The sequence below is a fragment of the Pogona vitticeps genome, chromosome 2 (assembly GCF_051106095.1).
Source record: "Pogona vitticeps strain Pit_001003342236 chromosome 2, PviZW2.1, whole genome shotgun sequence".
Lineage (NCBI taxonomy): Eukaryota > Metazoa > Chordata > Lepidosauria > Squamata > Agamidae > Pogona > Pogona vitticeps.
The window spans coordinates 234,225,844-234,252,402 of NC_135784.1; the positions used below are offsets into that span (position 1 = coordinate 234,225,844).

General features: G+C 40.3%; 2 protein-coding genes across 2 annotated transcripts in view; one reads left to right on the forward strand and one right to left on the reverse strand.

Annotated features, from left to right (window-relative positions):
- Positions 1-19,030, forward strand: LOC140704867 (uncharacterized). Its single transcript, XM_078385080.1, has 3 exons — positions 1-13,568; positions 15,291-15,422; positions 16,058-19,030. Exon 1 carries the CDS (start codon positions 8,121-8,123, stop codon positions 10,206-10,208), a length of 2,088 nt encoding a protein of 695 aa, XP_078241206.1. The 5' UTR covers positions 1-8,120; the 3' UTR covers positions 10,209-13,568; positions 15,291-15,422; positions 16,058-19,030.
- The window catches only part of ZFAND5 (zinc finger AN1-type containing 5), a 12,437-nt gene continuing 4,444 nt past the window's right edge, over positions 18,567-26,559 (reverse strand). The window contains exons 2-6 of the mRNA XM_072992215.2: positions 25,569-25,725; positions 24,798-24,909; positions 24,194-24,294; positions 20,588-20,713; positions 18,567-20,217 (exon numbers count right to left, since the gene is read on the reverse strand). Of these exons, the coding sequence (XP_072848316.1) occupies positions 20,069-20,217; positions 20,588-20,713; positions 24,194-24,294; positions 24,798-24,909; positions 25,569-25,719 (639 nt within the window). The 5' untranslated portion in view covers positions 25,720-25,725 and the 3' untranslated portion in view covers positions 18,567-20,068. The remainder of the gene's footprint in view (positions 20,218-20,587; positions 20,714-24,193; positions 24,295-24,797; positions 24,910-25,568; positions 25,726-26,559) is intronic.

Sequence of the window (26,559 nt, forward strand, 5' to 3'; positions counted from 1 at the left end):
CTGGCACCATGCCACGGACCGGGGCTTGGGGACCCCTGGGTTAGATAACTTATATGAGGGAAGAGGACTTGAGATTTATATTATAAATACTGCAACCTGCATATGATGCTTTTAAAAGATTTTGAATGGGAGGGATTTTTCTGGACTGAGGTTGAATGTAAATCAATCCAGTAACAGCCAATAGTACCACCTTATTTTTCCCACCTTTTTTCCAGTCAGGTTCAATTAGAATGTCAGTATTAGCAATGGAGTCTGTCAGAAGTGGACAATGTTTTCTGTCAGCTATGTAATGAACTTCAGTAATGAAGCTTGTTAAGCTCAGTGATGTAACACATTAAAATTTTTAGACAATATGCTTATTTTTATCTATCAAGAACTGTTAAGTAAAAGGACATGTTTAATTCTTTCTCATTACCAAAGATTCTGAGTGAATGTATTGAGATGGTAAGTGCCAGTTGAGATAAACTAACAAATAAGAGATGGTTTATTGAGGGAGACTTGAAGTCAAACTGCTCTGTAGGTTCCTGACTAAACCATTTTTATCTGTTGCATAATTAGAGGAAGTTTATTTTTAATATTTAGGGCCACACTCAATTTTCTCTCACACAAGGCCCCTAAGACTTTATTGGGCAATATTTTTGGACAGCTCAAGACTGTACAAAAGGGACAACGTTCTAGCTGAACCAGAATGAACTAGACTGCTGGTGCCTATTGAGAGCCTAGCAGAGAACAGTATCTTTTAAACTAAATCTTAGGGGAAAGTCGATAAACAGGCGGGGAGGTAGAACTATTCCTGGGGGAGAACTGATATGAAATTTCCAATGAGGATGTGATGAAAAGAAGACCAGCTAGCCAAGTCAGACAAAAATATGTATGTCTGACTTAACAGATCATACACACCCTTTTTTTTCTTGAAAGACATGTAGAAATCTCAGATGGAGAGGGATGGTGTTAACCTGCTCCCTGATTCTGGAATTCAGTGGAAGGGTCATTGTACACCATGATCATAAGGGCAAGTTAGTTCTACCACCCGGCTGCAAGTCGAACCTAAATTTTGCGCCCAGAGAAGTCTGTAACTCGAAAAGTTTGTAAGTGGAGGGTCCACTATATTCATATTTTGTGGCTGGCCCTAAGCTGTGATATCTACTGGAAGACTATTTTTAAAGTGAACTACCCCAAAGCTCTCATCCCCACCCCCATAGTCCTTGTTGTTTTCTCGGAAGAAATCTAAAGGCCTGTCATCACAGGATAACAAATTAATTCAGAAAGTGTTTTAGTGTAAAAATCCTTCTATATAAATTTTAGTGTTGTCCTTTATGCTTCCTCTACTGTTTACTCCTTCAAACCTTTCCCTGACATCCAAAACACAAAAGCCTAGTGCAGGCAAGATGCCTTTTATTATTGCTTTGATTTCTACTCAATATTTTTTCACTGGGCCTGATCTGCTGACCTTAATGACTTCCTCAACTTAAAAGCAATTTGCCCTGTGTTCTCTCTCTCCACTTGTCTCCATACCAGGAAAATTTTCAGTAGCTAAATTTCTTTGTCTGTCACAATGTTCCAATTCTAAATTTAAGTATTGGTTGAAATCCTGTTGTTGCAGCCCATTCTCATAAGGCTAATAATGTCATGATCTTTTATTGCGAAGAGTTTCTAACCTCATCACTCCAGCTTCCAAGGCTCCCTAGGGATCCCTTTTATAGAAGACTTTGGGGGTCCTGGGAAAGGGAATCTTTAATGTCTGAAAATTGCCACCACCCAGTCCCAATCTTTCCTAAAACCAAGAAGCTAACCTGTTGTTCCCTGGGAGTTGTAGTTTTGTTACCCATTAGGATGTATGGAGGGCAACTCCAAAACAGCTACAACTGCCAAAAAGACCTATAGCTCCCAGGAAGCACCCAGGCAACTTATTTGCTTTTGAAAGTAGAAACAAGCTGCAGAAGGCACTGATGGAAGTAAATAAAACTGGTCTGTAGACTTCTATTTCAGGAGTGCATCCCTAGTGGCTGCTGTCTGCCATTAGAAGTGGTGGAGGTTGGACAATGGAAGTCAACAGTAGGTGGGGTCAGATTCTGCTTTTGTTTCCTTCCTGTTCCTTTGCAATGACACTGCAGAACACTTCTATATCCTTTATGTCTAATGAACTGAAGAATAGTCTCTTACATTGGTTCAGGACACTTCTACACAATCATAGTGGGTTCTCAGCTGGAACCCTCTGCTGCTCTTTCTAGAGACCAGCCTCCAGTGACTTTATTATGGCTATGGTGGCTTTGCAAAATCAAAGTAAAACAAAATATCAGAAGACTCACTATATATGTGAAAAATACTGTTTTGCACTTCAATATTTACCAATAGAAGAAGTGCAACACCAGACATTTAATTCCAGGTAAAACATTTAAATCATATCATGAGATTTTACCAAGCACCTTCCCATTTCCACAACCAGAAGAAAAAAGGCAAATAATTGTTAATCAAATTACAGTATTTCACACAACCAGAAAATTTTAGTTTAGCTACAAAGGAAAAAAAACATCAGTATCTGAAAGGCTGTAGAAATCTGTACATGACTGAAAGATCACATTTGTCCTACCCATTTCATAGTTTCATACAACTCAAAGATATGTAAGGAACGGCACAGGTTCTTCAGCACTATTTCCAATTTGGAAGTAAATACAGTCACAAACCAGGTTAGAGTTAATAGGTACCATATTTGCTGGCATACAAGATGACTTTTTGGCCCTGAAAAACATGCCTCCAAGTGGGGGGGGTCATCTTGTATGTCGGGTGCATGTCCAGCAAACCCTCCCTTTCTCCCAGCGAAGTCACTTACCTGGTAGTAAGACCGAGTAGAGCCCCACTCCTAGCCTGGGAACAGCCTGACTCTAGCGCCAAACAGCTGACTGCCGGGAACAGCAGAGAGGCGGCAGCCATTCTGAGATGCGACAACATGGCTGCTGCCACTCTGCTGTTCCTTCTTCCAGCAAACCCTGGCTCTCTCCGAAAATGAACCAAAAGGGGCAAAAGGAACTCTCCCCATGATGCAGCCAAAGCAGAATCATGCAGGTGGAAGAGGGGCTAGTCTTATACAGCAAGTATATAACAAACTCTACATTCTGAGTGGGAATGTTCGGGGGTCGTCTTATACGCCCAGTCACCTTATACACCGGCAAATACGGTATTAGCTACACACAGTCCTTGTAATCTGTGCCCCAATGTGCCAAAACAGATATTATGGAGGAGCAAAGACAATCTCAGTGGCTCATCTATTTATGAAAATGCTTTCTCAAGGAGTCTCAGTTATCTGTGCCTGACATGATTTCAAAATGGACTGGATTGCTTAGTTATGTAGTTGAAGGATAACTTATTTCAGCATCCAAATTAGTGTCTAGACCTTTATTTTAGCACCATTCTTCATCTATGTCTAGTCTATGGAAGGGCTGGTCAAAATGAAGTTAGATTCTCCTACATTTTTATATCATAAATTTGTCAGCCGGATATATTACTTCACTATAAAAAAACTATAACACATCTAAAACAGTTTCAGTAATACACAAAGACACAATGACAGTCTTTGCCTTCGGGTTTAGAATCTAAGTGAACTACTCGGAGAAGGTAAAGAAGGAGAAGAGAAAGGCAAGCAATTCTGGACATATATTTGTTTGTGTGTGTGACTCCTATAATCTAAGACCTTTGGTTTAGGATGTGCAATACATTCTGAAATGGGATGGACCTATGGTCCTCAAGGTTTGAAGTACAACTTCAGTCACCCCTAACCATGAGTCATGTTGCTTACTGTTGATAGAATTTAAGACTCCCAAATCAGGTCATGTTTCTTTTCAGTACTCTATAATGTAAAAACACATTTTCTGCAATTTCGCATTTGATATTTTGAAACTGAGAAGATGTATCATTCTCAAATGGAAGATAGGTTCCCACTATATATTTATGTTACATATGAAGAAACAGGGATATTAAGTAGGGGTGGGGAGATTACATCAATAAACAAAGCCAAGTGATTACACACTGGGAGAAATCTCAGAGCTAAGTATCAGTTTTATACACATGTGGCATTTGAGCCTAATAATAGTGGTAATAGTCTAAACATTATTTTATAGCACATCTGTTTAAAGATAATTTTAGACCTCTTTTAAAGAAAGTGTATGCTTTCAAGCTAGAGCATCACAGGCAGGACAGATACATAGCTAAGCTTTGATTAGGCTGTCATTAACAACCCGCCCCTGTTCATGTTTGCAGCTGATACATGATTTTTTAAACACTCAGAAGCCTAAAACATGGTAATTTGCAACATGAAGAAAGCCACCACAAGTCTCATGTTCTTTTTTAGCCCACATCTCACAAATTGTGTTGTTCCCAAAGGAAGAATTTTGGCTTTTAGTACAATAAACTAGTGTGGAATCTTAAACAATAACAAGTTTTATTTCCCATACACTTTTGTAATTACAGCCTGCTTCATCATATGCATGGCACAACATCAAATTGTTAGTCTTTTAAAATGCTGCAAAATTCTTCAATGTAAACAGCTATTAAAATATTTTGAGCTAGAGGTGATGTAAGAATACATGAGATGCAACTGAAAATCAGCCATGGACTTGGTAAAAGAATAAAGACAACTTGAAAGGGGAACTATGTGCATTTGATAATGGAATGGATAGCACTGGAATGCTATTTCCAATGGAAATAACATCTCATCACATCATAACTGGATTTGTTAACTTCATGGATTTTACCATGAAGACAAAGATTTATCAGTACATATAGCATGTCTCTGGTTATGCATTGATCTCTAGATAATGGACTGTTGTAAGTGGTTTAATAGGGATAGTTGCACTCACACTCTATTCTGAATGAACAAAGACTTTGATCAAAGATTGAAATCGTGTAGCTTAGTGTAGTAAGTCATAATAGAGTAGGCCCACTGAATCTAGAGATTTGGTGTCAACTCTTCTGTAAGTCCCATTAGTTCAAATGAGCCTTCTCTAGGTGGAATTTACAATGTAAAGAGTTGTAGCTAGAGCAAAGCCATTGAATCAATGAAAGTTAGTTGATTCACAAAATCCCCACTGATTCATGGGCCTACTCTAGTATGACTTACTATGAAAAGCAACAGGATTTCATCCATTGCATAAGTCTTCTATTTCTTCTTTTAATAGCTGGCACACAATCCCAAACACAATGAGGTTGTTTTTTTATCTGCCTTCCACATCATATTCTACTACTTCCAAACAAATTCCATTTTTTTTCAATACGTCAGGCCTACAAGATGCAATTACTGGTCTTTTATTTTCCCTTTCAAAGAGAGCTCTGTTATTCCTTTTTACTTTCTATATAAATACTATAAAAAAGAAAGGTTACTTACCGGTAACCATGGTTCTTCAAGTGGTCATCTGTGAATTCACACAAAAGGGTTAATCCAGCACCAGCGTTGGTCCTCTCGGAACATTCTCTAGCTTTAAGAGAAAAGTAACAAAGTTTAAGGCTGCCTATACAGCGCATGCTCCGCCTGCCCCAGCCTCAGTTCCATTTATCCGCCACAGGTACCTGCGTATGAGCTAGATACAGCCAGTGACAGATAGAGGGGAGGCAGGGCGGGATTGTGTGAATTCACAGATGACCACTTGAAGAACCATGGTTATAGGTAAGTGTGACGGCTGCGATGACATCACCTGCCTATCAATGGTATGCTGGAGCTCTTCTGCCTATAGTGGGGCAGGAGGTGGGACTCCAGGAGGTGGAGCTGTGTATATAAGGGGGGAGTGAATGATGTGAGAGAGTTTTTGGAGAGTTAGAGTTAGAGTGGAGTTAGGGCATGAAGTACTGTGTTAGTTAAGGTCTGAGTGATAGTGTGTTTGAGGGGGATACTTTATTTATGTATTGATTATAGTGATTAACTTATTTACTTGTTACAATAAACAATCATTTTCCTTTTTAAAATCCATACCTTTGTCTGAGGAGTCAGATATATGTGTGTGGTTGGTGGCAGCGTGTGTAGAGAAAGAGAGTGTGAAGTGGCATCCCCTCTGTGACATATGAGGAGGCGGCCACAATAGAAATAGGTGCCAGCGTGTGGGATACGAGGTGTCCAGTTGTTCAGTTGGCCAGTAAAGCCTTGGCTAGAGTGACCAGAGCAAAAGGACTTCAGTTAGTGTCACCTGGAGTGGAAAGTGTGGGTAACTCTTTAGGATTTGACTCAAGGGGAGCAAATCTAGTGGAGAGGCACTTAAGCTTCAGAGTGGAAAACTGATTTATGAGCTCTGTAAGGTCAATTTTGTGAGGGAGATTAGCCCAAAAGCAGAGGCTGTGGCAAATTGGTCAGAGGGTCCTGAGTTAGGTGAACTCTGAGAGGACAGACCAAGCGCAGCAAAGCTGAGGGATCTCCATTTTGAACAGCTCCTGTGAGTGGGCAGAGCTGTGGTGACTATAAAGGCAGCCAAAGGCAGTAATATAAAATAAAGTATCCTGAGTTTGGCAAGAGGCCAGTGAGAGGGGAAAAGAAGACGCTAGAGAAGCTTGGTTACAGTTTCTAGTGTTAGATCAGTTGGAGCACACTGCTAATATATATATCAGACCTTAACACAGGAAAGGGAAAAAAGTATTTTAAACAGAGGCTTGGAAATAGTGAGGAGCCTTCTGTTCAAGAAACATGCCTTTGACACGCAGTAAAATGGCTGAAAGTGAGCCAAAGTCTCCAGAGATGACTGAAGGAGCTGGAGAGGTGTTTTATGAAGAAGGGGACAGGTTTACCTCAGAGCAGGAGGAAGGAATTAATGGGGAACAGTTATCAGAACTGAGGAAAATTCAATTAGCCCAGGAACATGAATATAGGATGAGACAAATAGAAAAGGAGGAAAGAATAGAAAGGGAAAGGATTGCCCTAGAGAAGGAGGAAAGAGAGAGACAATTTGAACTGGAGAAACAGCGTATAGCATTGGAGATAAGAAGAATGGAATTACTGAACCAGAACAATAATAATAATAGGGAAAATGAGGAGAGCCAATTATCAAAAGCAGATTTAAAGAAATTTCCATCCTATAAACAAGGGGATTCGGTTGAAGCGTTCCTTACAAGTTTTGAGAGAACAGCCTCAGATTTTTCTCTCAGAGAAGCAGAGAAAATGATAATTTTAAGGTCTCTGATTAGTGGCAAAATGGCGGAAGTCTATGCTGATATGCCAATTGAACTCAGGAAAGATTATTCAGAGTTTAAAAAGTTGGTTTTTCTTAGATTTGGCATTAATTCAGAACACCTGAGACAGAAATTTAGAAAGCTGACAAAGAGATCAGATGAAACTTGTACACAGCTTGGTTTTAACTTAGAGAGGTGTTTGGACAGGTGGCTAGGAGAACGTACAGACTTTTCAACAATTAAAAGCTATTGTAGGCTTGGAGCAGTTCTATTCCTTACTCCATGGTGAACTTAAATATTTAGTGCAGGAAAAGAAACCTTCTGACATTAGACAGGCTGCTCAGATTGCTGATTTTATTTCTCAAATAAGGGGGCCTGTGAATTATGAGGGAAGAGGCATGAGGAAAACATGGGACCCAAAGTACTCCAAAGAGCTAGGTCAGGGTCAGCCTAAAAGGGGCGGCCATTTTGTTGATAAAACTTCTGGGCAGAGCCAGTCCAGGAACCAGATTTTGGAGGGAAAAGAAAAATCAGAAAAATTCACTAACAAAAGCTCTTGAGGAGATAAAATTCGCTTTGCTTGTCAGGGAAGGTGACACATTGCTTCCCAGTGTTATAATACAAAACAAAATAAAGAAAATTCTCCTCAGAAAGTGAATTTAAAAGATGCCAAGTCTGTATATTGTATACAGAACAGCCAGATGACTCCCTCTAGAGGTAGCTCTGTAGCCATGGAAACGCAACCAGAGGCAGCAGCTAGCTCTTCTGAAATTGATACTTTGAGTGGGTAGAGTACAAGCGACTATGAAGATCTGCCTATAGCTGAAATTAGACATTGCCTGTATATTCAGACAAATTCGCAATTACTGGAATCAGCTGGGGACAGAATAAAAGTTTTTGGACATAACTACACTGCCTTAAGAGACACTTGCTCTCATGTTTCCCTCTGCCACTCAGATATTGTACCTCAGAATTGTATGATTCCTGATCAGAACTTGACTCTCAAAGGAATTGGGAAGGAGATAGTGATTTTGCCTGTAGCAGATATTTTAATTGATTATCAAGGATGGCGGGGAGTTTGGCGAGTTGGGGTTTCTTCTCAAATTCCTACACCTTTTCTTATTGGCACTGATTTAACAAAGCATGTCAAGAGTGCCTTTGTGATTACACAATCACTACCAGAACAAAATGAGGCAGCAGGAAAGATTACTGATTCTCAAGAGGAAGTTAGAAATCTACCCCAAGCTGAGGCAATTTCTCTGGAAATACCTCAGGAAAATATTTTTGTCCATGAGCAGCTAACAGATCCCATTTTAAAAGGCTGTTTTGGAAAAGTGGCTGGCAAAGGATTATCCCCTAAACAAGGGTTGCTCTACAAAGAAAAACTGATTAATATTTCAAAAGGGGAACTTGAAATTAGAAGCCAGTTAATGGTACCAGATAAATATAATTCAATGATTTTGGAAAAGGGACATTCAGTCTTAGTTGATGCACATTTCGGTATAATTGAAACCAACCAGAGAATAACCCAGAAGTTTCATTGGCCTGAAATAGAAAAACAGATTAGAAATTTTTGTCAGAAAGTTGATATGTGCCAGAAACAGAGTTATAACAGTGACCAGACTGAGGTTAAGATGTGCCCTTTACCAGAAATCTCTTCACCTGTTAAAAGTATTGAAGCAGACCTTATAAAAACATCAGTTACTTCCATACTTATGAAGAGATTGTGGCAGATTGGTGGAGTACAACAATTAGAGAATTCTCCCTATCATCCGGAAAGTGATGGGTTGGCAAAGAGATTCAATGTGACCCTCATGAGGATGATCAAAGCTTATTTAGCTGAGAACCATAAGAACTGGGACCAAAACTCACAGTTACTTTTATTTGCCTACAGATCAGTCCCACAAGAGAGTACTTGTTTCAGCCCTTTTGAGCTATTATTTGGGAGACATGTGAGGGGTCCGCTTGATCTAATTAAGCAAAATTGGGATCAGATTGTTAAAGAAGACCCCCAAAATATGATCATATGTGCAGACTCTGTGGTAATCAACCTTGAAAGAAATCTAGATTTGGCTGGGGAGAATCTAAAACCACAAAAAGTCAAACAGAAACTGTGGTATGACAAAGGGGCTAGGGAACTTCAGTTTATTCCTAGAGATGAGGTCTTTCTGGTGAGGCCCATCAAGGGGAACGAGTTACAACTGAACTGGAACAGTCCATATGGAGTTGTTCATGAAATGAGTAACCTCGATGACATTCTTGAGGGAGTTGAACAACTAGACAAAAGGGTTGTTCATGTGAATGCCCTTAAGCCGCCTTATAGTGAAGAGAAAATTGTGCGGTTTGCAATGAAAGCAGCTGGGAAAGAGGAACCTGAGTTGCCCTTCTGGGAAGGCAGGGGGCAACAAGAGTGCCACACGCAGGAGGTGCAGATCAGCCCTTCTCTATCCAGTGAACAACAAAGCGATCTTAGAACTTTAGTTACTAAGTATCAAGAAGTGTTCTCCAGCAAACCTGATGTAGCCAAAGGGGTGTTACAACGAAATGATCCAGAGCTGATGGAAAAAAGGACCAGTGACCTTGTTCCATGGTCCTATGACTGCAAGGTGGCTTTTGGAAAGCTAAAAGAAGCTTCAACCAACCGCCCTGTGTTGCATGCTCCAGACTTAAATAAAGACTTCATCGTCCACATCGATACTTCGAAGGCCAGAGTAGGAGGCGTGCTGTACCAATGTGGTGACTACGGAGACCAGCATCCTGTGTCCTACCTGATCCAGAAACTTCGAAAGGAAGAAAAGCAAGTGTCGACCATCGGAAAAGAGTGTTGGGCCATCGTTTACGCGATCCAGAAAGTGAAGGCCTACGTCTGGAAGAGACATTTCATTTGGTGCATGGACTACTCACCTTTTATATGGCTAAAGACTATGAAAGCCCAGAACTGTGAACTGGTGAGGTGGGCTTGCATTTTGCAGGACTATGACTCAGAGGGTAAGGTTGTCAAATGGACAATGAACTGTGTTGCTGACGCCTTTATCCAGAAGACCAGAAGACAACGGATGAATTGATATGGACTCTTGCAGTATATCTGAACGTTTACTGTTATGATTTGTATTACAATGTTGAGTATATTGTTCAATGCCGTGTTATATGTTCATTTATTATTTAAAGTAAGCTTAAGTATTAATGGTAGGTATGTGTATGCATGAAAATGTGGTAAGCTTATGATAGTTATTAAAATGTTGTGTTTGATGATACATTTGACCTGCAGTTGTTTTGTGATGAAAAGCACTATAGCTTTTCACCGCAAAACAACTTATTAAGGGGGGAGGTATGTGACGGCTGCGATGACGTCACCTGCCTATCAATGGTATGCTGGAGCTCTTCTGCCTATAGTGGGGCAGGAGGTGGGACTCCAGGAGGTAGAGCTGTGTATATAAGGGGGGAGTGAATGATGTGAGAGAGTTTTTGGAGAGTTAGAGTTAGAGTGAGAGTTGAGTTAGGGCATGAAGTACTGTGTTAGTTAAGGTCTGAGTGATAGTGTGTTTGAGGGGGATACTTTATTTATGTATTGATTATAGTGATTAACTTATTTACTTGTTACAATAAACAATCATTTTCCTTTTTAAAATCCATACCTTTGTCTTAGGAGTCAGATATATGTGTGTGGTTGGTGGCAGCGTGTGTAGAGAAAGAGAGTGTGAAATGGCATACCCTCTGTGACGTATGAGGAGGCGGCCACAGTAAGTAACCTTTCTTTCTTCATCATCTGTGAATGCACACAAAAGGGTGATTAGCATGCTTACTCACCGGATGGTGGGCTGTCACTGAAGGACAGACGTCAGCACCGCTCTCTCAAAACTCATCTCCTTCTTGGCCCTCAGGTCTAGTCTGTAGTGAGTGACGAAGGTGGAGACATTAGACCAAGTGGCGGTCCTGCAGATGTCAGGCAGACCCACTCCACGTAGTAGGGCAATAGAAGAGGCCATGGCTCTAGTGGAATGAGCCCGGAGTCCTTCAGGTGGAGTCTTATGTTGAAGCTCATAAGCAAGTGAGATTGTGGAGACAATCCATCTGGAGAGCGTTGAAGATGATGCTGGGAGACCTTTCTTTTTCCCAAAATAGCAGAGGAAAAGTCTATTGGATGACCCAGAGGTCCTAGAGACATAGAAGGCCAGAGCCCTCCTGACATCCAGAGTGTGGAGCATGCGCTCGGTGTCATTTGAAGGTTCATAGAACAGAGTGGGAAGCAGAAGAGGCTGGTTGAGATGAAAGTCTGAAACCACTTTTGGAGACATCAGGGTGTAACAAAACTTTATCTTTGAAAAATTGCAGAAAGGGTTGGTCAGAACGAAGGGCAGCAAGTTCACTCGCCCGTCTGGCAGAAGTGATGGCCACAAGAAACAGACTTAAGAGATAACATCTTGAGGTCACACGTAGCCATTGGCTCAAAGGGAGGATGAGTAAGGGCATGCAGCACCAACTGAAGGGACCACTGTGGAACCGTTGCATGAACTGGGGGTCTCAGATTAGTGAGTCCTTTAAGAAAAGCTTGAACTGTAGGATGGGAGAACAGGCGTGATGAATCCAAATCCTTAGGTTGAAAAGAAATGATTGCACTTTAATAGTGGAAAGGGACAACTTGAAATCAAACAGGTAATGTGGATATTGCAGTAACGTAGAAAGAGACACAGGGGATGGCACAAGACCCCTGGCATCAGTAAACTTCAAAAAACCTCTCCACTTGTAACCGTAGAGAAGAATAGTGGAGGGTTTCTTTGCCCAATCTAACACCTCTTTGATCTCGGGGAGATCCTCCATGCCATTAGATGCAGAGTATCCACATCTGGATGGAACACCCTGCCCGCATCTTGAGTCAGTAGATCGGATGAAGCTGGTAGTTTCATGAAGTTGGAGGACATCATTTTCAACGTTGGAAACCATACTTGACGAGGCCAGTATGGTGCTATGAAGATTGCCTCCACAGGTGCATGACGAAGTTTCACCAATGATCTCTGAATCAGTGGAAGAGGTGGAAACATGTATAGGAGTCCCTGATTCCACTGAACCATAAATGCATCCCCGATGGAGTCCTTGCCGAGGCCGACTCTGGATGCATAAGTGGTGCACTTCGTGTTCCGTTGCGAGGCAAAGAGGTCCACATCTGGGGTCCCCCAAAGGCGACACAGCCTGTGAAACACCTCTGTGTTCAACTCCCATTCGTGGTTCTGGGCTGAAATGCGACTCAGTTGGTCAGCTAGGGCATTCTCCGTCATTGACACATGAATTGCCACAGGAAAAACGTGGTGGAGATAACACCATTCCCACAGGTGGATGGCAAGGTATAGCAGCGATCCTGAGCATGTCCCTCCTTGTTTGTGGTGTTCAAGTTTGAGACGTGCATGTGCGAGAGCAGGAGTGGTAGAGCCCATGAGACCTAACAGATGCTGAACATGTTTTGCCCTCACACGGGCCCTTGGCTGAAACTTCCTGAGAGCTTTGCGTATCTTTTGAATCCGGTCTTTGGGCAGAAAAATTCGACCTCTGATGGCATCTAGACGTGCTCCAATGTAATGCACTATCTTGGATGGTTTGAGATGTGACTTCTCCTTGTTGATGGCGAGTCCTAGCTTTGGCAGTAACCGTAGAATGAATTTTGTGCCTTTCAGGGTCTGAGCCTTGGATGGGGAGACCACTAGCTAATTGTCTATGTAAGGGTAGACATGGATGCCTTTGAGACGTAGGTAAGCTGCCACAGGTGCCATGACTTTTGTGAATGTCCTGGGAGCTGTTGAAAGTCCGAAGGGCAAGGCTAGGAATTGATAAATGGTTCCCTGAAAGATGAATCACAGGTACTTGAGATGGTCTGGATGGAACGGTCACATGGAAGTACGCATCCTTCAGATCCACCATCACAAACCAATTGTTTTTCTTTAGCAGGGGGAGGATGGACTCCAAGGTACCATCTGAAAGCGTCTTGGATGCAGGTGTTTAGGATTCTTAGGTTGAGGATAGGTCTTATACCTCCACCTTTTTTTGACACGGAGAAGTACCGGGAGTAGAATCCATTTTTTACATCTGTGATTGGGACAGGTTGAATGGCATCCTTTTCTAGAAGTGACAGAACCTCCTCCTCCAAAGCGGGATCGAAAGGTGAGTGACTTACGAACCCTAAGGGAGGAAACTCTATAAATTCCAGCCGGTAGCCAAATTAGATGATTTTTAGTGCCCATGAGTCGTTTGTGATGGTGAACCATTTTCCAGAAATGGTTAAGTCGTGTGGTGAAGGGATCTATGTTTATGTTTATGACAGAGTCAAAGATACTGTTTTGATTTTTTGGCAGGCGGCTTATAAGATTGCCTATGCTGAGACTGTGGAGGACGGTAACTGGGAGCAGAGGAAGAAGCCTGAGATGACCTTTGCTGAGGTAAGTTCTTATAGGGTCTGTACTGCTGCGAAGATTGTTGATATTGCACATAAGACCTTCTCCATTGAAATTTCTTAAATCTAGGTTGTGGCTGGATTGAGTAGGATTTGGTGGTTTTCTTTGCCTTGTGCAGTTCCTCCAAATGGTTGTCAGTCTTCTCTCTGAATAATCTGGTAGCATCAAAAGCAAGGTTGTCCACTTTGGTTTTAACGTCCTCTAGGATGTCAGCAGATCTCAGCCAAGCATGTCTACGAATAGTGACAGCTGACATAAGAACTCTGGCAGCAGTTTCCGCTGCATGCCTAGTGGACAACCTTTGGTGTTTTGATACAGTCTATGCTTCCTCGTAAGAATTCAGGAAACCCTGTCGGACATCCTCTGGGGTCATTTTGAGACCAGGTAAAATCTTGAGCCAGAGCTGCTTTTGGTATGCCCCTAAGGCAGTCTGATAGTTGATGATTTGCAGCAGTGAAATTAAGGAGTAGATCATTCTCCCAATGATCTCCAACTTCTTACCCTTATTCATAGGAGTAACATGTGATTTCCCAGAGGGCTTAGAGCAACTTGTTTCCACAATGAGTGAGTTTGGTATTGGATGTTTAAGCAAAAACTTTGTGTCATTGCCATGAACATGATAAAGATTCTCTGTACAACTTGAGATGGAGGGAGATGTGGAAGGCTGCTCCCAAAACTCTTTTATAATCTCCATTATCACTGGAACAAAGGTGAGACTTAGAGGAGGAGATCTTTCTTGATTGATGTCACCAAAAATAAGGTCCTCCCCAGGAGGTGTAGGTTGGTCTATCTCCAACTTCAAAGCCCTGGCTAGCCTTGAAAGCATCTGTGAGTAAGAGAAGTCCTCTGAGGGAGACGAAGCATGTGGGTCCCCCGTGTCAGACCCGACAACTTCTCCTTCAGGAAGGTCTCCTTGGCAAGGCTGCGAAGGTAACTCCTGTTCAGAATACGAACATGGTACAGAAGAAACCTCATCTGGATCCGATGAAAAAACATCCCTCTTCTTTTTAAGATGTCTTTTGATGTTGAGATTTGAAGATTGGGTCTGCTGTGAGGAGATAGGAGCTGTCGATGTCAAAGGAACAGGTTCTGCAGGAGGTGGTATTGGAGCCCTTGGACCTTCGATGTCGACCCGTCGACGGCAGCAACGGGGACATGGTAATTCAGAAGAAGACGAAGAAACATAGACATATTTCACTTTCTTATGTTTTCGACGTCGATCAGTCGACGTGGACGACGACTCCAAAGAGCTATAGTCTCGTCAACGTCGATGGCGGTGACAAACTCTTGGTCTATCAGAGTCGTCCGACTCAGAAGACTTGCTTCGGCGTCGGTGTTTGGATCGACGTCGAGTCGAAGAGCGATGCTTCCTCTTTGAAGAGCGCTTTTTATGAAGGGATCTCAACCTTGAATGCGCTGACAAGACCAAAAGAGCCAAAGACCCCTGCCCATGAGGCATTGGGCTGTGTGAGGCAGAAGTCAAGCCTGCGGTTGCTCCAGCAAGCTGACTCTGCGTCGGAGATGAAATGCCAGCTGGAAGAGATAGCTCAACTTGTCGAAGAGGGAGCGATGGGGCTGCCTCCGACAAAGATTCATGGTCTCTCGATGAATCCTCCAATATAGGTGATGGCAAAGCCTCAGAAATAGGCGGTAGTTGAACAGAGGATTCCTTAGGTTTAACAGCTTTTCCTTTTGCTTGCTTTACAGGCTTCGATGCAACAGCAGACTTCGACGTCGAAGCGGATTTCTTCGACGAGCCCGCCTTTTTAGATGGTTTAGTGACGTTGGAGACCACAGACTGAAGTGAAATCCCCGACTCAGATCGAGGGCTGGCTGAAGGTGAGGCCATTTCCAGATCAGAAGGTCTAGTGGAAGCTAAGGTGGATTCCCACAGATGGTATTTGAGACGCTGTTGTCTAGCCTTTAGCGCAGCTTTGGTAAAAGCCTTACAATGTCTGCAAGACTTAGTAATATGCGACTCACCTAGACAAAAAAGGCAACGATAATGCCCGTCTTGGTGGGGAATCTTGTATATCAGCCAGGAATATTGTACATCAGCCAGTATTAGCAGTTTGGAGATCTTTATCTGGTTTTCAGGAAATGTAGTTCGGCTGCACATCCTAAACATGGTTATGTCCTGGAGCACACAACACAATGGCTAAAGGGCCCTGAAGGGGACATAAAAGCTGAAATGTCTTACCCATAGCCGTTAAATATGTGGGAAGTCTGAAGCAGCCAAAATTGAGGGGGAATCCAAAAGCGGAGTGAAGCCAAAGAACAGTCAGCGTCAGGGAAGGAAACAGTTCACGAAATCCGTTCAATCCAATGTCAAAAGTCCGAAAATATCAGTCAAAATAGCGAATATATATAGAGCTCGAAGCGAGAGGTTCCAAATTGCTAGGTGGGAAAATGGAACTGAGGCTGGGGCAGGCGCAGTACAGGCAGCCTTAAACTTTGTTACTTTTCTTTTAAAGCTCGAGAATGTTCCGAGAGGACCAATGCTGGCGCTGGGTTAACCCTTTTGTGTGCATTCACAGAAGACGACAATGAAGAATGAATACTATCTAAATTCTGTTTAGATCCAAGTAAACTGAAATAGACCAGTATCATCTGTCAATACAGAGGGCAATAAGAAGTCAGTCACATTTCTTCAATTTCAGCAGTAAAAATCCATGTAAAGTTTAATCATTTGGAGAAGTTAAGCAGCCATTTCCCTATATATCTTATTCATACTTCAAGACTTGTTATCAACAAGTGCCCGAAGATTTATTTCCTCACACACTGTTCGTTCATCATTGTGCATTTCTCTCATTTCATGCGGCAATTTGGGAACTAAGACTCCAATTACAGTGCGGTCTCTACTTAAGAACTTAATCCGTACTGGAAGGTGGTTCTCAAGTTGAAAAGTTCTTATGTTGAATCTGCATTTCCCATAGGAATGCATTGAAAACCATTTAATCCGTATCTGCTCTTTTCCGTCCATAGAAACTACAGTACATAGACATTTAACTTCTTAACCAGTTTCTGCCCAAGAAAAAGATTGTCATCTTTAAAATCTTTCAACAGTGTTTTGAAGTCAAGAGAAAGAGTAGAGTATAGCACATTAAAATTCTCAGTACTGGAAGATGGATGAGACTTAGAAAAAGGTCTGCACAAATATGCAACACAAAGGATTTAAGTATGCAAGCCTCTTTGAACAAGAGAGATGAAGAGTAGACTGTTGTGGCTTTCAAAGTTTCAGGAAAAGCCAAGAACGGTGTCTACATTTGGAGGAAGCACTGAGCACATACTGAAATCTGCACATTTCCTTTTCAGCTTATAAACTCAAATACATTAGCATTGATTATCAGAAGACAAATTTGTTCATCTCATCAAAGGAAACTGAAACCTGGCATATAGTTATGAATTTTGTTATTTTCTACCATTATTGAAAATATTTCAAGATTACAAAATCTGACTCAATTCAACACAATTACTTATTCATGGCCAAACTACACCACATGAAATATTGTCGAACTGTCTACACAGCTTGTACTGCAGCAGTGAAAATGAAAGTACTTGTACAGTATTACGGTTTGCGTTGCTTAACAGCTTTGCGAAATTCAGTTTTTTGCCACCAGACCACAGAATACAGGTGCTACATCTGATTTGTTTTCTTGAATTAATAATAATCATGTGCCATCAAGTCAACTCTTGACTTTTGGTAACCCTTTTCAGGGTTTCCCAGATAGAGAATACTCGTTTATCATGCCCTTCTTCTGGGGGCACCGTGGCAATGTGCAAGTTGCCTAAGACCACAAAGGAGGTACACTAGGGAATCAAACTTCCAACCTCTGGCTCTGCAGCCAGCTACCTAAACAGCTAATCAAAATTAGATAATGACTGAGGGACTGCAAGAAGGAAAAGCCAAGGTAAATTCTGCATGTTCTCTGATGTCAGCAAGCAATAATTATCTGGTATGCCACTTCTATCCTGCACTACAAATATCTGTCAAAATAAGGTGTTTGGCACAACAGAAAAACAGTAACTAAGTCACAGATCAAGACCCACTTCATTTAAGGGAGTATTTCAGGACTGTACCATTAATAGTGTTAGGAAATGAGCTGTTCTTTAAAACAGAAAAAACGATATACTGTGTGTGATCTACTAACACACTTCAGGGATACAAGCTCTTGTTGATTAGTGATATTCTTAGTGTGCAACACGTGACTTATTAATTCAACAATTATTCTAGAAACCACTGTTGTACTTAATCAGTCTCTCAATATCAGTTGTGAAACATTTCAGACACTCCATCAGGCCAAAGAATGTCCTCCTCTTCATTACCACAACAGATTTCACTTCACAGCACATGTGACATTCTGAAGAACTTTAAAAGTAGGGTATAATTTATGAAAACAAAACTCAGCAGCTTTGATTGTTGACAATTTGCACCAAGAGTTAATCCTCATCTGCTAAGTGTGCAACAGCAAAAGAAAAAAAAGGACAATGGGCATGCTATTTGCTTGTTTTAGAAAGCATGGCTACATCTTTTCTTCAGGAAATGTGGACAGTCGATCTACTTTGTTCTTCTTTGTTTCGAATCACAAGGAACCAATCAACCTGAATACCAACTGAAGCTCACTTTGAGACAACTGGCCAGGACTGAAGCCAGTAAATCTGACACATTGAAGCAACTAAGGCCCATCAGCAGGTAGTTTCCCCCTTTCAACCATGATTCAGCTGTCACTTGATGAACTTCTATTCCAGCATTATGGTTGTATTCCAGTTTTATATCCTTTGTTCATCTGAATAAGCCTTCACTAGATGTTGTAGATAAGACGATTCACTGAGGAGGGATACAAACAAACCAGAACAGCTCAAACCCAAAGATTAGAAAAATTTAAATGCTGAAAAATTAGTTACAACTATCCCTTCACCCACAGCAGATTATTCAAGATAGTCAAATAGTTTTAAAAGTGAATGAACCATCACAAAATAATCTATATCCCTCTGTACATGATTTTATTATTTACATAATACAATATAGCATAGATGCTCGGTAGCATGATTATGTGCAATACATAAATATGAACTATCTGTACACATTTGTTTATCTAATAACTCAACTGAGGACAAAGTTTAAAGCAAAAACCTGATGCTTTTAATGAAGAGAAACTAAGACTGAACACTGCAATTGAAGTCAGAAGTAGTGCCCTATGTATACACAACTATTTACAGATGAAAACAGGCATTACCACTATACTAGTCTAAACTGTACTTGTTTATATAAAAAACACAAGTTTCATACATCACAAAAAAACCTTCCATTATAACACAGAAGTGATATTACCAGACAAGCATCAGTGAAGTATACTGCCTTTTCTAGAGTTGTTATTGTACAATGCTGTAGATAATGCAGCCCATGCAATACACCCAAGAACACTACAGTCCTACACCCAAGTACTATTAAATGATAAAGCAGCCCTCAGAGTGGTTCCAGGTACCACTTAAAAGTCTACAGCAGCCATATTGGGTATGATTTTCCATGCAGAACGGTGCAGTCTCACTACATCAGAAACTATAAAAAATTAAGAGATAACATTCTCTTGAATCCAGAACACATTCAACTTAACATGTATATGAAAAATTAAATTCTTGAATACATTTGCAAATTAGGTTCATCAAATGCATGGGCTACTCGACAGAGCTGCTGTGGTTAAAGTTTATTAAAAATATGTAGCCTTGTTTGTAAACTGTAAAATAAAGTCTTGTAGTACTGCGCTGCACAACTTATTTAGCTACACAAGAGTACGAAGCAGACAAGTCTTCTGTTGTAGGCTAGTTCATAAAGTTCTGAAAATGAAGTTTCCTTTGGGAACCAGTTTTTAATAGTTGAGCAACATTTTAATTAGTTCCAGTGATTTCACCCTCCAGATTCAGACTTCTTTCAATTAGTAGGTAACCTTAAACTGCAGCTTATGGCACCTGAACACCCATTCTCATTTAGGAAGTGGCTTCTTTGCAGCTCAGCTTCAAAATAATGAATCGTGGAAAATAAGGAGAATGAAGTTTAAGTATGGTAAAAGTAGACTCATTTTTCCTGGTGTATCTTTTAATCAAACAGGCACGTAGCACTATCGAAGGATGATATACCTCAATTACATTCCCAAAAGGCAATTCTGCTGCAAACATGCAGATTTTATGCATCTGTTTGGCACATGTGAACTAGACAACTCTGTCCTTTGTGCATGTCTGTTTTCCAGTGCAGGTCTTACTCTTTCAACTCATTTTGGGGAGGGCATGTACACATTTTAAAGGGCTGTATCTATCCAATTCTGCCTGTAACACCCACAATATCCTAAAATATCAATCAATAAGACAGACTAAAGTAAAACCCTGGAGAACATCAAAGGAAAATGGCCATGCATCTGCTCTTTAATGTTTTCCTAGGATATTTTAAAATAAAAACAAAGTAAGTCAGTCTTTTCACCAAGTAGGTTAGTTTATATTCTCTGGATTTTTTCAGCCACAACAACTGGGTTCTCTTTCCTGATTTTTGCTGCAGCTTCTGCTTTGTAATCATATGGACAGTTGTGCTTGTCAGAATAACGGTGAAGTCCACAGAACAGATTTCCACATCGGCAATCAAATCCTGTGAAAATACAGAAGCATTATTTTGAACTACCATAAGATAACAAGTTTTTCTAGCAAGACATCTAGATGAAGAAATGAAACTCAGTTTTTTTAAAAATACTATTTCTCATGTCAAAAAGGTTTAAATGCTTCCTAGTAACGTTCTGTCTATTTTTCTGTCCCATTGTACGGAAGCCTCGCTCTGTGAACAGGGGGGCTTTCATTTGAAATGCAAATTAAACAAATTGTCTGTCGGAACACAGCCCCAATGGAGCTCTGGGCAAGCGTGTGCATGGATAGTTTAAAGGGAACGTTACTTCCCAGGTACGCAAATTCTAGTAAGCAAATACATTTAGAATGGCTTGATATCACAAAGCTCAAAAACATACCTGTAAGGCCAACCTTCTTTCTGCACATAAAACATCTGTTCTTCTTTGGTTTGGGCATTTCAGGTGTTTTCTCTTCATTTTGAGATGTACTAGGTTGACTAACTGTAGGACTTGGCTGAGTAACAACTGGAAGAACAACCCGCCCACCCCAAAGTTCATTAGAAGTACTCTGGTAGTTAATTTGAAGTTACTTCATCTCATCTCTAGTATTTTCCAAACACTACAGTTCTAGGACATAACCATGTTTAGGAAGTGCAGCCGAACTAAATTTCCTGAAAACCACATAAAGATCTCCAAATTGCTAATACTGGCTGATGTACAATATTCCTCAGACATTCAGGGTTGATCCCCACCAATCTTTTCTCTTTCTGTAACTTATAACCTAAGGTCAAAGATTTTATGCAATGCATTCTCATTATACTTAAGATATTACAATGATTTAAACCAGATGACTAGCAGTTTCTTTGAGGCAATCTTGACACTAAGCCATGTTAGGGGTAGAAAAATCAGAACTCCAAACACATTGCAATAGTTCCCAACCACTGGTTAAAATCCTGTTGCTGTGTGCAGTAAGGTGTAACTACAGTAGGCCACTGAATCAGTATTAATTTGGTGAGTCAACTCCTCTGTAAATTCAACTGACTCAATGGACTCATTCTAGTTGTAACTTAATACTCTAAGCAACAGTATTTCAGCCAATGGATTGTAGGAAATTTGCATGTGTCAACAGCAGACTGGACATGGGCAAGGTTTCTGGATTAGTATTTTATGGTGTTCTATAGTAGTGTCACTCAAATGTCAGCAACACGCAACATATGCCATCACTTATTTAAAAACTATAGATGAATTCCTTGGATTAGTTCCTTTCTGATCTCTCCCCCACCACTGCAACACCTTGAAACAGCAACTTATACCTACTCAGGAGAATTCAGGAAGGCATTTTTGTCTGCCCGCCAACCCCACCCCCCAAATTGTAGATGCCCATTTTCTATATTCTAGAGTGAGGAATTTTAGTACATCCTGAGACTTCTCTGACTCTTTGTGGGACCTGTTGCAGCCTGTACTGCTACCAGAAACGTGAAGTTTCCCATTTCTCCTAAAATGGAGGCTTCCAGAAACCGGATTCTTTTGGTTTTGAACAAAAATAAACAAATAAAATTCCATTTTTAAGGAAGCAAAAAGAGGCCAGAGGATACTATTTTACACAAAAAATGAATCATACTGGTGCCTTATAATGGTTACAGTGCTGGCATACAACTCAGGAGGACAGAGTTCAAATACACTCTGCATGAAACTTTCTGTGTGACTTTAGCAGTCACACTCTCAATCTGACCAAACACACAGGGCTGTTTTAAGGACAAAGTTGGGGATGGGACATCCACACCACTTCGCAAACTGTTTTTAATGCTTGTATCTTTATTTTTTGTTTTATATTACATTTGTTGCAACTGCCCAGAGTAGTGCGCCTCAGCACTAATGGGAGCGGGATATAAATTGAATGAATGAATGAATGAATAAATAAATCTCACCAGAAGAAAGGTAAGATATAAATGCAACTAATAGACATAATATATTCTAGTGTTCTCCTTCAGTTACTATACTATTAATCTACAACTCACAATACATATTTTACTAATCACAGATAATGAACAATATATTAGTAATCTACTAGGGAGAGACAGATTACAGCCCAACGTTCTTATTAAATTCATTCTGGATCAGAACTTTTTAATACACAAGACTAATTCTATGCCAGCCAATATTACAATGTACAGCAGTGATTATGCTATTTATTAAAGCTTTTACTGTGTTTCCCTGAAAATAAGACAGGGTCTTATATTAATTTTTGCTACCAAAAAACACATTACGGTTATTTTCAGGAGATTTTACAGTCATGTCATCTTCTGATTGCTGCACAATGCTGTACAATGGTGGAAGGTGGGGTTTCACTTAACTGGGGCTTATTTGGGGGGTAGGGTTTATATTACGAGCATCCTGAAAAACTGTATTAGGATTTATTTTCAGGTTAGATCTTATTTTGGGGGAAACAAGGTACATTTTTCCTTTTACATGTGGATTTGACAATAATACGTGAAAATGTCACCCTAACACATTAAGCAAGTTGTTCTTCAACTGGTCAGTATTTGGGATGGCTTTTGCCCTTATTACTTTTATGTGAATAACCTGTCCGGATTCATGTGACTCCAAATTAATTCACATGACACTACCCACCAAAGAGAATGTGTCAGCTTTTCAAATTTCAAAGAGTTAAAAGGACAAAACTTGTGCAATGAAATTAAGCACTAACAGCAGCATGTTGTAATAAGAGCTCATCCAGCTTTCCCAAACTTGGTTGTCTCAAGATATTTTGGACTACAGGTCTCATAAACCACAGTAAACACAGCTAGTAATCAGACATGATGGGAATTGTAGTCCTGGATAGATTACGCAAACAATGTTTAATTATGCTAGTCACTTAGCACACTCAACAGTGGAAATATGTACAAGCACAAACATCCATGCAAAATGCCTAATAAATGTCAGTCCTGTGAACCTGTTCAGCAGCTAGTGGCGATACATAAAAATCTTTATTAGAGGTTGAAACAAACTACATTTTTATGAATGTCTGAAATGCATTTTAAATTACAGTTAATAAACATCTGAGAGTCTCATCTCTCAAGATGTTTTTGGTCTAGGCTGCACGTAACTATGGAAGAACAGGCAATAATACTGGGCTACAGAAATATGCCAGGGGGTGCTGGTGCAGGATTAACAATCCCCTGCCAGCAGAGGATTAGCTGCAAGTGAGAAACGATCTGTCCTGGTATATTGAATGCTATGCTGCTTTTATTTGTGCTGAGTTTAAAGCAAAGTAATCTCTCACATGTAACATCCAACTGTTAAGCCCATTCTAGCAGCTTATTCTGCTGCTTGTTTTGCACAGGCCATAGCTCTTTTCAGTCAATGCTGGGAACACTGCTGCTGATTACCACTTTTGTGTATTATTTTTATGGCACATCTATACTAGGAAAATATGTATGCCAGAGGTAGAAGCTTGTTTTCTGGAAATATTCACTGTGTTGAATGAGTATATGGAGGCATTAATTATCCATTTTGAAGCTCAATCTGGTATTAAATGTGTTAGATCCTCTGTACGCAATATAAAATTGTCAGAAAAAATCACTACAAAAATTAAGCTATAGCTAAAATACCTAATTCAAATATCATTAGATTCTTCAGTGATCTAAAGGAACCTCTATAATTTGTGATTTGCTGTATTACAAAATGCTTAAGATATTTACAGCACTGAAACACACTCAGCATTTCATAAGACTTTAAGAAGACATGAATTCCTTTTTATTGCTTAGTGAACTGAGCAGCTCTTGCTCACGTGTCTAGCAATGCCAACATTTGTTTCTTAAAAACTGAGGAAACCAGAGGTTAAAAATAACATACTGGTCATATTTTGCTGGATGATTTTTGTCTTGTAAAGAATCAAAGATGAAGGAAAAGGAATATAACTTTTCTTCCTAGTTACAGAAGACTAGGACCTGCCAAGTCCTACTGAACTAACTGCACTCAATTACTTCTTTAAAAAAGGCATACCTGGCTCTGTTGTCTCTGTTTTCGGAGTTACTTTCTCCTCTCTTGAAATGCTCATTTCTGTCATTTGCTGTGTTACAGGCAAGGCGGCAACAGGCACATTTCTGCTTGCAATCAGTGAAATGAAAGAAATCTGTTAGTGCTGTTAGAAAAACTATTATTCTATATGGCTAAAATGTAAAAATCCTGTGCTTGTTTCAATAACTATTACAGAATTCACAGGCCAGAATCCTACTGGAAGTACTCAACAGAGTAGACCCAAGGAATTAGTGTGATTTCCATAAATGCTGATTCACCATTCAAGACCTGATTCAATTGGTCTATGCTAGTTGAAACTGTCAATAGGATTAGGCTACTGGCAATAAGATTTGATGTAACAGACTATTAACAGCCAAGTGCCTTTTTAATGTAGTTTTCAGTAATCTAAAGTATGATCACATCCATTCTGTCATCACTGCTGCAATTAAAAGGCCCTTGAACTTTGCAAACACACTGGTTAATTTCTCTGTAAACTAAAACAAATGTATTATTAGGGCAAGAACTTCCTTTACACAAACTCACAGATTAAATTTCTTTCAGCATCACTGCATAGTTCTATTTTTCTTACCTTGGTTTGTCAGATGGGCTGCCAGCAGCACCTTCACAGTTGTTTAAACTAGTATCTGCTCTCTGTACAGATGTAGAATCTGAGGTAGGGCTGTTTGAACCACTTGATGTTCCTGAACAAAAGAGCAAATATATAAGCATATACATTAGAACTATAAAACATGTAACATATAACAAAGTTATAGATGTTAAATGGTGCCTCAAAGTCTAACAAGATAGAAATTAAGCCAAGCTGTAAGAACACAAAATGCCTCAACATTTAGTAAGACTAGAATAATGCAATACAGTGGTGCCCTGCTTGATGACGATAATGTGTTCCAGCAAATTCGCTGTTAAGCGAAATTGTTGTCAAGCGAAAAAACCCATTGAAATGCACTGAAAACCAGTCAATGCGTTCCAATGGGGAAAATACCTGATTGTGCAGCAAAGATCCTCCATAGGGCGGCCATTTCCTGCACCCTGTCTTGTGGAATGAAGTCAGCAAAACAGCAGGGAGCCATTTTGAGAGCCGCCGATCAGCTGTTTTAAAACTGTCGTTAAGCGAAAAACTGGTTCCCGAAATGGAACTGATCATTGTGAAGCAAAAAAAAAACCCATACATTGTTTTGTGATCACTATAGCAAACACAAAATACTCATCGTCAAGCGATTTCATCGTCTAACAGGGTAATTGTCAAGCGGGGTACCACTGTATATCACTCAATTGGTAACTTTTAAAAGCCTGACTATATTTGCAGATAACACATCAGTTGTTATATATCTCTCATACATACCCATCGGACTGATTCGGCCACTATTTTGCTGTCTTTGAAGATGTTCTTTATAGCAGACTGAACACATTCCATTAGTTCTAGGGTTCCCATAAAATCCACATCCTGTGCTGCACAGCATGGGCCCTGGGGTCTGGTTGGTCTCCTGAGCCATCTTGTGCTGTAGACAGAGAAGAAGGGGGAAAAACACCTACATTAAGAGCTGGCACAAGATCACAATTTCCTTGGTCAATAGAAACATCATAGCATCTCCATCATATACACACAAAGAATGCGTACAATAAATCAGAATCTTGAAGGTCAGGTCCCCAAAACAGGGGAGACGATATGACTGGAGGAGATCCCTTGCTGATGGGAAATAAACAGTTTCTCACTCAATTCCTTCCAACTCAGGTCCGAAACGGTAAGCCATGTATGAACTGGGCATACATGAGGCCCAATTCAATTCCTCCTAAAACCCGCTTTGGTAAATAACAGAAATATGCCTTATAACTTAAAAAATTAAAAAGAGAGAGTATGAATGAATGTGCACCCAGACAATGCATTTTACTCATGCAGTGGTGTTAAAGGGCATCTATATTGTATGACATCTGAATGCATGTTCCACTGCTAGCATTTCAGTGACTGAAGAATGCACCTGTACTGGGACACCTATAAGATTTATACCTACTGATTCTGACCCAGCAAGTAACAATTGGCTTTAGGTTGTTTCCACATATGACAATCTTTATTTCTGTGGAGAGGAAGAATGGGCAGTGAGCAAGGGGAAGATATAAGATGAATATTTCTTTCATTTTGCTTTGTCCAGTTTCTGGAGACTGAAACAGTAAGAACAAAACTAGGAGTAAAGTACACAAATTGAAAATATTTTGCAAGTCTGTGACTGATGTTAATCCATATTCCTGTATCATTCGGAGATCACTGTGCAAAGGCATGAAGCTACAATCAGAAAGCACAATGAATTATAGTTTTCATTTGCCACTGAGAATACACA

Coding starts and splice junctions, on each gene's coding strand:
- LOC140704867 (XM_078385080.1), top strand. CDS start 8,121: ATGATTCCTGATCAGAACTTGACTCTCAAAGGAATTGGGAAGGAGATA.